General features: G+C 37.3%; 1 protein-coding gene across 6 annotated transcripts in view; it reads right to left on the reverse strand.

Moving 5' to 3' along the window:
- The window catches only part of PLS3 (plastin 3), a 105,728-nt gene that overhangs the window by 21,736 nt on the left and 71,964 nt on the right, over positions 1 to 12,028 (reverse strand). For all 6 annotated transcript variants that reach the window (XM_060182804.1, XM_060182808.1, XM_060182806.1 and 3 more), the window contains exons 4-7: positions 7,438 to 7,567; positions 6,237 to 6,369; positions 2,722 to 2,803; positions 1,786 to 1,951 (exon numbers count right to left, since the gene is read on the reverse strand). In XM_060182804.1, the coding sequence (XP_060038787.1) occupies positions 1,786 to 1,951; positions 2,722 to 2,803; positions 6,237 to 6,369; positions 7,438 to 7,567 (511 nt within the window). The remainder of the gene's footprint in view (positions 1 to 1,785; positions 1,952 to 2,721; positions 2,804 to 6,236; positions 6,370 to 7,437; positions 7,568 to 12,028) is intronic.

The following is a 12,028-nucleotide window of genomic DNA, read 5'->3' on the forward strand; positions in this document are numbered from 1 at the left end:
CTTTTAAGTTAACCTATAAGGGAATACAGAACGACTATGGTATTTGTATTTAATAATTAATTCTTGAAAGGATAAACCTATTTCTAAAGGAATATAATTCAACTGCATGTTTTCTATGTAATTTAACTTGTAAATACTGCCAAGTATCTCTTACTGTTGAATTGAATGGTTGAAGTCAATGATCTATTACTTAGTAAGTTATCTATTTTAATGGATAAATAAGGAGGGTATTGAACCTGGGCTCTCATACATGTGAAGGTGTAACTTATCACTGAGGTATATCCTTGGCCCCCACCAAGAATTTATATATATGAAGTTGTGTAGTCTCTATATAATAATCGCCTCCCACAAAATAAAAGGCTTGTATTTCACAAGAGGACTAAAACTGCTTGATTATCAATGGATTTTAAGTATTACCCATAGCAGACAAATTCCACCTTTCACAAATTCAGCTTCACATACTGTCATTTTTGACATTTCATTTCATTTTCACATACTGTCATCCCTCAGAGAGGGATGCAAAGGCAGAGGCATCATAGTCCTTTGTATAGAACCCTCCGCCTCCCCATCTCCATCAAGGAAAAGACTAGAAAGGATTAAATAGCTGGAAATCTATGCACCTCAAACCTTGTCACACATAAATGATTTGATTTGCTACATAAGCCAATATAAATTTTCTTTGCTGTCTCTTTCTCTTGTTTTAATTAACATAAGGGTTTTTTTTTAAATAACACAAGCACTGTTCTGAGGAAGGCTAGCAATAAGAATATTATGATTTGTACAGGTACCTTTGAATAGATTGAAAATATAAGTGTAACAAAGTCTGGAATGCAAAAAAAAGTTTTGTTATGAGTAAATGTGCAGTGAAAAATGATAGACCACTATGAACCTTAGATAGGCTGATATATGTTCTTGTTCCCAAATATATGTTCTTGTTCCCAAGTAATGGATGATAGAGATGGTGATTTTTGGAATAAAATATAAATATTCGGAGTTATGCTTAGTATTTAAAATTTCCATAGTTAGTATTTCTTAGGATTACAGGACAGTTCTATTGCATTTGCTTACACATTCTATAAAGCCATGATGTGACCAAAAAGATTTCTAAGTTGTTAGCAGGATGATGCCTTTGCTGGACAAGAAAAAAATGTGATCACCAAGGGCAGGTCAGAATATGTCTGAAGCATCTAACTCTACAATAGGATATGAAAAGCCATAAAAAAAATTGGGGCTAAGCGGTGGTGCAGCCTCATTGAGCCTAAGTGTTACAAGTGTACCCAGGTTCAAGGCTCTGATACCCACTGCAGGGGGCAAGCTTCACCAGTACTGAAGCAGTGCTGCAGGGATCTCTTTTACTTTTTCCCTTCTGTCTCTATCCAGATAAATAAAATAAAAAAAAAAATCAAGGTAGTAAAAACCAGCTATGGTACCCAGCGTAGAGTTGAGTGTGGTGATGGGATAAAGGTTATGTGGGAAAAGCAGAAAAAAATATAATAAATGTCAAATTTGGGGACCTTGGCAAAAGTTCCTTAAACTCTCTGTGCTTTTAGGCCTTTATTGTTAAACGAATTCTAAAGTGTCAGACACACATGTTAATTACTACCAAGACGAAAGTTATAATTAGGTTGTTTTCCTGAATAACACCATAGCATTACCTTATGTTAATTCCAGTTATTATCTAATCACTGCAATTAAGCAAAAACATGACAGTCTGCATGACTAGGAAAAGAAAAAAACAAAAAACAAAACAATAAACTACTTTCAGAATAAAGATTTCCCTATTACCTTCATTCCGGCTCAATTCAATGTCAGCGAACAAACCAATCTTAATGATCTGCCAAAGCAGTCCCAAAACCAGATGAGGTTTCCCAGCCCGCAAATCTTCTGCACCAATGTTCACAACGTGACACCCAATGGCAGAAGCAGAGTTCAGTGCCAAGTTCAAGTTTTCCTGTAAGACAGCCAATTTATACATGTGTTTCTTGACCTTTCCATTTTTTAAAGGTTTTCTTCTTTCTTCACTTAAAACATATCCTTACTTCAGTCAGAGCAAACAATTTCCAGACTTTGGGGGGTTAAAAACATAGTTAAAACATAGTCTTAAAAAAAAAACACAAAAACTTCAGTCTTACTGCTTTTCTAAAATTCTATAAGAAGCTAACTCACTATACAATAAGGGAAATGAAATGGCTCAGTGACTCTGGCAAGTATACTCATGTGGGTTAAGTGTTGAATTTCTAAAAATACCCAAATGAGAGTTCTGTTGTACATAGTTCAAAGAGTTCTGGAAGGTAACAATTTCTACATCCAGAGAGGTGTTACCCTTGCCTGAGAAAACTGCTCTCTATTGCATTGTAGGAAAAGTCATAACATATTTTTTCTATGTTTTTATTTTTTTGTGCAAAAATGTGTCATGGCTTTTCCGACAGCCCAATAATAACCACTAGTGAGATGAGAATTGCTCCATTTTTAAACTCGCTAAGTAAGATTTTAACGGTTTGCTTATTTCTACATATCTGAACAGAGTATATAATACAAAGAACTTAGGTTTACAGATAGGGCTTTAACTTCAGTTTCAACACTGACCTTGGTCAAGCTGGAAAACTGTCAACTCTAAAATCTGATTAATAATCTTAAATCAGAGCTGTTAAAGAATTAAACGAGAAGCTACAAAGCTCAGATCCCATAGTCTTTAGAATGGGCCCTGACAACCATGCATACCTGAATGATGAAGGGTGTAAGTTTCTTCTTGTTTATTGCTCTTTCATCAATTGTATCAGGAACTGAAAGGTTGATCATTTTACTGAAACAAACATTTAATAATGAAGTGGATTATTTGTAGACTTTATAAATAATCATAAATACTTTAGGGCTTAAATATTTTAGATCTTATATACTCAGACAAAAATAAATGTTATATATTACATTAATATTTATTTAGATATTATTTTATTTATTATCCATTATTATGTTATATATTGTGCAATTATATATATTTATAATATCATATTGATCATCAAGAAACTGTACATATGAAAAAGACCAAATGTTTATAGTAATTGGATATCTCTAAGGAATTAAGGTATATTTTCTCATTTTTAAGACATTACCTTACAATGGATAACTCTGCTACTGAAAAAAATTTTTTTTTGGCTAAAACTAGATAATATCACATACTGAAACTGTCTTCTCTAAATTATATAATTCACAATTAAGACTTAGAGGTTTGGCAAAATAGCTCACATGGATAGTGGGCTTGCTTTGCCATTATACATGATCCCGGTTCAAGCCTTGTGACTACTGCACTATGGCAGTTCTGGTGCTATGGTGTCTTTCTCTCTCTTTCCCCGTCTGTCTCTCTATCTCTGTGAAAAAGTCAGCCTGGACTGAAGGCCTGGTGACACAAAAACAGAAATTAGGAGAGCAGCCCGGGAGGTAGCACAGTGAGTAGTGTTGAACTCATGTGCATAAGGTCCCAAGTTTGAGCTCCAGCATCACACATGTTAGTATGATGCTCTGGTGTTCTCTCTCTCTTTTCTCTCTCTCTCTCTTTCTCTCTCATGAATGAATATAATATAATATAACTTAAACAAGAATTAATTATAAATGTAAAGTTACTTACTCTGATCATTCCCCAGATATTTAATGACCACTTAAATGACAAACTAAGCATTATATATTTGGTGCTGGTAACATATTGGTGAGCAAAACAAAGGTCAAAGTAGTAAAAATTAGAATTTGTGACACTGTATATCTTTTCGTGCAAAATTTAAATATTGAATAAATAAACAGTATCATGGATATCTCTCACTATTAAATCACAGAGGGAACTCTATTGGTGATGTGATGAGTTATAGACACACATGCATAAGTGTGAAACCGTATCTTTGAAATCTTAAGAGTTTTGTAAGCCAAAGTTAAATAACTAGTAAGAAGGAAAAAAAAAAAAAAGAAGAAGGGCCAGTGAGATAGCTAAACATTAGGGTACAGGACTTGGATACCTGAGGTTTCAGAACCCCATCCTTGACACTACCATATTTCAGAGCTGGGTAGTGCTCTAGTTTTTCTCTTGCCCATTTATATATATGTGTGTGTGCGCGTACACACACACACACTTTTTTGAAAAAAGGAGATGACACACAATGTTTAAATCAGTTTTTCAAACAACCTAAACAGTGTTATTAAAAAGCAAAATGATTTTATGTATTGAGCATTGTCACCTGAGGATTATAATAGATGGAAACAGATATAAGAGGGTTGAGTATCATTACAGTTACAAAGTTACTGAGTGGCAGAGCAGATTACTAGTCAGGCAGATTACTGGTTATGAAGTCTTCACTTAGACAGTATTGTACTGTCTTTTCTATACAGCAACATCAATTGGCAGCGTAAAGATAATCTATCTTTTCTGCCAAGATATTGTTGGCTGCGTGACATTTTTTTTTTCCTTTGAGAAAGAATAGTGAGAATGAAAGTGGGGCCTCAAAAAGACAATTTTGAACCCTAAGACAGCAGGAACCTCACATCTTCACTATAGAGCCCCTACTTCCCCCAGTCCTGGAACCCTTGGGTAGGGCCCACTTTCCCGTATACATCTCCCAATCCAAACCAAATAATATTGCATCCGCCGATCACAACCTAACCAAAGCAATGATTGCCATTTCAACATGCTTCACCTCAGACTGTATCCAGAGACTTCACGTGTGGAATGACAACCCTTCAGCTTCATTACTCGGGTGAGACCTTTCCTTTAATAGTACACTCTAATTTCATCTCAGGTAGTTCACTTTCTAACAAAGTCCCATAACCTAGATATACACCAGTTTCTGTGAGAGAGAGCTTATGTGCACACGTATCCATAAACTACTGCAAAATATATACCTGAAAGCAGGATTACACTAGAGTTTGCAGTGAGTACCTCCCTAACACTTCCTCTCCACTATTCCAAGCTTGGGATCCATGATTGCTCAACAAATTGTTTGGCTTCATATGTTAACTCTCTTTTCAATCACCAGGTTCCAGATGCCACCAGGATGCTGGCTAGGCTTCCCTGGATTGAAGACCCCACCAATGTGTCCTGGAGCTCAGCTTCCCCAGAGACACACCCTACTAGGGAAAGAGAGAGGCAGACTGGGGGTATGGACCGACCAGTCAACGCCCATGTTCAGCAGGGAAGCAACTACAGAAGCCAGACCTTCTACCTTCTGCAACCCTCAACGACCCTGGGTCCATGCTCCCAGAGGGATAGAGAATGGGAAAACTACCATGGGAGGGAGTAGGTTATGGGGATTGGGTGGTGGGAATTGTGTGGAGTTGTACCCCTCCTACCTTATGCTTTTGTTCACTAATCCTTTCTTAAATAAAAAATTTAAAAAAAAAATTAAAAAAAATAAAAGTTTTCCATTAAAAAAAAAAAAAGTGGGGCCTCTTAATTTTGGAAATGACTGCTACTTTACTTTCTAAATTTACTTAAATAATTTTTTAGTCTTTATTTATTTATTGGATTGAGACATACAGAAACTGATTGAGAGGGAAGGGGGTAATAGAGAGGAAGAGAGACAGAGAGAGACCTGTAACACTCCTTCACCACTTGCAAAGCTTTTCCTCCTGCAGGCAGAGACCAGAGGCTCAAACTCAGGTCCTTGCACATTGTAACAAGTGCACTCAATCAGGTATACCTCCCCTACCCTGTCCCTAATGACTGCTACTTTAGAACTAAGAATACTGGCATAAAGTTCATCAAAGTTATAATGCTCTGCTTACTCAGTGAAGAAAAGCAACTGGAAACTGAGAGCTCCCTTATCCTGTCTAAAATTGTGAGTTTTATTTTTTTAAAGACGTACGTGTGTGTGTGTGTGTGTGTGTGTGTGTGTGTGTGTGTGTGTGAGAGAGAGAGAGAAAGAGAGAGAGAGAGAGAGAGAGAAAGCAGGAGAAGAACTAGAACCTTATTCTGTCACATGCAATACCAAGGACTGAACTTGGGACACTTCGGGATCTAATGCTTATTTCACTGAGCCACCTCCCAGGTCGCTAAAATGTCGAGTTTTAGATTCATATTCCAGAGGTACTTTTGAAGACAAGCCTTTAGAGAATAAATGAAGTAGAAAGACCATAGGTAACTTCTAATTCTAGTTATTTACTAAGGTGAAATAGTCAACCATCCAGAAACATTGATAACAACTATATAAAATAATTCATTTTTGAAAATACAGATATAAAATAAGTAACCATCTTACCAAAGCACAATTCCATCACCGACAGCTTTGAATAGGTCATCAGTATTTGGGTTCATTGGTATAACGTGTCGGCAATCAGGATCATTTTCCAAAGCTTTGTTTATCCAGTTAACAAAAGCATATTTTTCTTCCTCTAAAATTACATTAAATAACTAGACATTAGCTTATACCCTAAGTTAGATATTTGACTTAAAAGCCTAAAATAGTTGTACAGTAGCTTGGAATGTTACTGTGTGGCAAAACTGGTTATCTACTCTGTAAACCCAGGTAAACATGCAACACAGCAGTTATCAGAATGCCAAAATTAATAAAAATAATAGAAACAACAGGGTAAATGAGAATTAGGGATGTTATGGAATTATAAAATTGTTCTACAGAATATCTCTGTAAAAATATGTTTATATTTACATATATTGTCTCATGTGTTTTAAGAGCTAACAAAACCATACAAAAATACTTATACGGGCTGGGCAGTGGTGCACTGGGTACAGTACACACATTACCATGAAATTCAAGCTCTAGACCCTACCTGCAGGGGAAAAGTTTTAGGATCAGAAGAGCTGCACGTCTCTCTCACCCCTGCACTGAGCTTCATCAATAACCATGTAGCAAAAAAAAAAAAAAAAAAACATTTATGGCAACTATCAGTTCCAAGTCTAACAGATGTACCTGTATTCTTTTTTTTTTTTAATTTTTTTTTAATATTTATTTTATTTATTCCCTTTGTTGCCCTTGTTGTTTTTATTGTTGTAGTTATTATTGTTGTTGTCATTGTTGGACAGGACAGAGAGAAATGGAGAGAGGAGGGGAAGACAGAGAGGAGGAGAGAAAGATAGACACCTGCAGACCTGCTTCACCGCCTGTGAAGCGACTCCCCTGCAGGTGGGGAGCTGGGGCTCGAACCGGGATCCTTATGCCGGTCCTTGTGCTTTGCGCCACCTGCGCTTAACCCGCTGCGCTACAGCCCGACTCCCGTACCTGTATTCTTAATTTAGAGATTATATATATAATCTACCTATCTATCTATATATTTTTTTTACCAGAGCACTGCTCAGTTCTGGCTAATGGTGGTCCCAGTGGATTGAACCTGGGACTTTGGAGCCTTAGGCATGAGAGTCTGAGGTTTCTTCTAGAATCCCTCATTGACATTATAGCAGGCACCCAGCTTATTGTACAAAAATTTTGCACATGAAACTATTACCTGAGTAAGAATGCTGTGTTCCTTCACTAGACAATTCAGATGTTCCTCCCAGGGCGCAAATCCCTTCTTTTCTGTTGATTGCCTTGCGGAAGGTTTTGGCAATATCGCTGCTTTTCACTTCTTGGAAAATCTATTAATTAAAACAGGCTGCTGATTCACAATTAATTTCAAATGAAGCCAACAGCGAAGCATGTTTGTCTTTTATATTCCAATTACCTATATATCCACCACCCTCCCAAAGGTGATGAGTGCTAAAAGACATAGAAAACCAGACTTGAGCATTTAAAACAAATGCCAGAACACCGCTACTGCAAACGAAGCGCTAGAAAGTCAATTGCACACATGGGTCAAGAACATTAAGTGCCACACGCACTGAATCTGCTTTAAGTCAAAACTAGTAGGGTTCAAATACATAGGTGAATCTGTTAATTTTTTCTCTTTCTTTTGTATAAAGTATTCTTTTTTTGTTATCTTTATTGGACAGAGAGAGCCAGAAATTCAGAGGGAAGGGGGTGATAGAGAGGGAGAGAGACAGAGAGACACCTGCAGCCCTGTTTGACCACTCGTGAAGCTTCCCCCCTGCAGATGGAGACTGGGGAATCAAACCCAAGTCCTTGCGCACTGTAACATGTGCACTCGACCAGGTGCATTCCCACCCGGGCCCTGAATCTGTTAAATTTCTATGAAGATGGAAGGCTTTGTTCTTTTCCTGAGGCAAGAGAGTTGAAGGCTCTCCTTTCTTGAAAATATATAACTCAACCAAAAAATAAAATCCTACTATTTTTTTTTTACTTTTTTGTAAATGCAGTAATTCAGTAAGAGTTTGTCCAATCAAAATTTGCAGAGTAAGGTAAAAATATGTTAAATTGGCAACAACAGATCATTCTTGAGAACACAGAGGTTTTACATAATTGTCTTATATGAACATATGAAATCCTGCTTCTCTTCCCAATAAAGAGCATGTCCCATGAAATTATGAATTCTACTGTGATAGAGGAGCAGGTTGTAACAAAGCAAATTTCATGTCCTATTGTAACCACTTGTATGAATAAATGAACATTATCTTTTAAAATTTTGTTTCCAGGGTTATCACTAGGGCTTGGTGCCTGCACTATGAACACACTGCTCCTGGAAGCCATTTCCCCCATTTTGTTGCCCTTGCTGTTGTTGTTGGATAGGACAGAGAGAAATGGAGAGAGGAGGGGAAGACAGAGAGGGGTAGAGAAAGACACTTGCAGACCTGCTTCAACACTTGTGAAGCACCCCCCTGCAGGAGGTGTGGCAGGGGCTCGAACCGTGATCCTTGTGCTGGTACTTGCACTTTGCATGCACCAAGTGCGCTTAACCCGCTGCACTACTGCCCAGCCCCCTCTATATATTTCTTAAATACTGAAAATCACCGAATCCTAAATTTGCCACTAATATACCAATGTGCATAGTTAATTTAACCAATGCCAGTAAAACAGGAGCATAGGGCACATGAGTCTACTGTTTTCTATTGAAAGAAACATATAATAGAAAAAGGTGCACAAACTACTTTGGATGAAAAAAGTATTGACTTCCCTGGGCAGCGGACCTCATCAATGTGTCCTAGAGCCCCACCTTCCCAGAGCCCTGCCCCACTAGGGAAAGGGAGAGACAAGCTGGGAGTATGGATCCATCTACCAATGCCCATGTTCAGTGGAGAAGCAGTTACAGAAGCCAGACCTTCCACCTTCTGCACCCCATAATGACCCTGGTTCATAATCCCAGAGGGATAAAGAATAGTAAAGCTTTCAAGGGAGGGGATGGGATACGGAGCTCTGGAGGTGGGAATTTTGTGGAACTGTACCCCTCTTATCCTATGGTCTTGTCAATATTTCCATTTTATAAATAGATTAAAAATATGTATCTATTCCTTCCAGGAGGGTATTTCTTAGTAACTAATCCACTTTCAGTGGTACTTTATAAGCAGCAGATAAAGTTGTTTTATGTGTTTTTGTCAGTGGCCTTATTACAAAGCCATCTTTTCCTAGTACCTTTCTTAAATCCTGATTGTTCATAGCTCTAGACCCAATCTGGAGAAATATTAAGAAGTCATTTTACAAACTTACTCAATTCTCCTAGCTGTGATATTGTGCTATATCTGTAATTTATGAGGAAAAATTGTAGAATACATAACAACTACTTGAAATGTTGAACATAATTAATAAAATCACTTTCACATCAAAATTTGGACACATAAGTATCAATAATGTGGCACTAACACATGCATTCTGGATAATTTTCAAATTGTTAGAACTATTTTACTTAACACCATTAATTTTAGTCCAGCTTTAATTTCATTTAATTTGCCTTAACTGGCAAGCCAAGTCAAATAATCACGTGTTACTTAGAATTTGACTTTAGTCAACATCGGACTGCATGTAAGAACAGTACTTGTAAAAGGTGATACTATATGCCTCAGCTGTGTAGGTTTGTGCACTTACACTCTAAAATGTTTTTACAATGATGGATTTCTGAAAATATATCCCAGTCACTAAGTGACACATGACTTTACAATAAAAAGATTACCTGAGAAGAGAGCAGTAAAAAAAAAAAAAAATCATCAATTTTGTTCCCAGAACCCTTTTTGAAAACTATTTACCTATTTAATGAAAAACCAATATTCACTATTCTTCCTCCACCTGAACCTTGCCCTTATTTAGCAAAATACTGCCTAGTTAATTAAAACCTGAAATGCATGTATATCTTCACTGACATACCATATATCACTAGGACAACAAACTGTCCAAAATGCTACCAATTCAGAGAGGTGTATGAGATGTTTTATTTTTATTATTATTATAGCTCATTTGCACCAAGGATCATTTGCTAGGAAGTTAGGTTGCTTTCATGTCACAATTTCAGCTGAAAAATAAATTCATTGAAAAAAAAAAAAAAGACTGTAAGGGAGTCGGGCAGTAGCGCAGTGGGTTAAGCGCAGGTGGCGCAAAGCGCAAGGACTGGCATAAGGATTCCGGTTTAAACCCTGGCTCCCCACCTGCAGGGGAGTCGCTTCACAGGCAGTGAAGCAGGTCTGCAGGTGTCTGTCTTTCTCTCCCCCTCTCTGTCTTCCCCTTCCTCTCTCCATTTCTCTCTGTCCTTTCCAACAACAACAACAACAATAATAACTACAACAATAAAACAAGGGCAACAAAAGGGAATTAAAAAAAGTCTGTAAAAAATAAAAAAGAATCCTAACTATATTATATCCTAATGTAAGTGCTCACATAGTTGTAGTTAAGCTTGGGAATGGCATGTAAAACTGCAAATGAATAAGCCAACTTTCCAATGTCTTGTAAAAGTTATGTGACCTTTATTTTCTTTCTTTTCAAAAAATATTTTATTTGTTAATTAATGAAAGGGACAGAAGGAGGAGAGAGAGAGAGTGAGAGAGAGAGAGAGAACCAGCCATCACTCTGGTACATGTGCTCCTCGGGATAGAATTCAGGACCTCATGCTTGAGAGTCCAATGTTTTATCCAATGTTATCTCCTGGACCACTGCCCTTTATCTTCTACATATTTTATATTTGATTCAAGTCACACTCAAAAGTCAACTTACATATAATTTTCCTTCCTTAAATTTACCAAGATTAAAAACATAGGAGATGACTAGGGATTTATGAAATAGACTCACTACAAGACATCCTCCATTTTGTTTTCTACTTTAGTTAAGAAACAGCTGGGATGGATGATAAAGCTATGTGAACAGGAGTGTCTGAAATCAAAGACAACACAAGGCCATCTACTGTTATTTCGCTGGAGTCTTCTCAATGAGGCTTTTCAAAGCTGCTCATTGTGACACTGGTGAGCTCACTGTTTCGTACTGCTTTTCCTCTAATAGGATGGAATGACTTGATTTTATTTTACTTATTTTTTTTACCATTATTATTTTTACTTGATTTAATTTTTTATTACTTTATTTATTTTTACTTATTAATTTATTTTGATTTTTTCTTTCTTTAAAATTTTTTAAAATATTTATTTATTTTCCCTTTTGTTGCCCTTGTTTAACACTGTTGTGTTTATTGATGTCATTGTTGCTGGATAGGACAGAGAAATGGAGAGAGGAGGGGAAGACACAGAGGGGGAGAGAAAGATAGACAACTGCAGACCTGCTTCACCACCTGTGAGGTGACCCCCTTGCAGGTGGGGAGCCGGGGGCTCGAACTGGGATCTTTATGCTGGTCCTTGCAGTTTTCCTTTGGACTTAACCCGCTGTGCCACCGCCTGACACCCCACCCCCATTTTTTTATTTTTTTACTGCTCAGCTCTAGCTAACTGTGGTGTGGGGGATTGAACCTGGGACCTTGGAGCCTCAGATATTAGAGTTTGCTTACATAGCCATTATGACTTACTTTATCATGAGTGAACCAACCCCTGGTTATACTATTCACCCAGGTCTATACATATCTTTCCCAACCTCCTTCTTTTAAAAATAAATATATCTTTATATTGATCTTTATATCTTGATATCTTTATAATGATCCTGGCTCCATGCTCCCAGAGGGATAAAGAATAGGAGAGTTTCCAATGGAGGGGGTAGGATACAGACTTTTGGTGGTGGGA

This window comes from Erinaceus europaeus, chromosome X, assembly GCF_950295315.1.
Source record: "Erinaceus europaeus chromosome X, mEriEur2.1, whole genome shotgun sequence".
In the NCBI taxonomy this organism is placed as follows: domain Eukaryota; kingdom Metazoa; phylum Chordata; class Mammalia; order Eulipotyphla; family Erinaceidae; genus Erinaceus; species Erinaceus europaeus.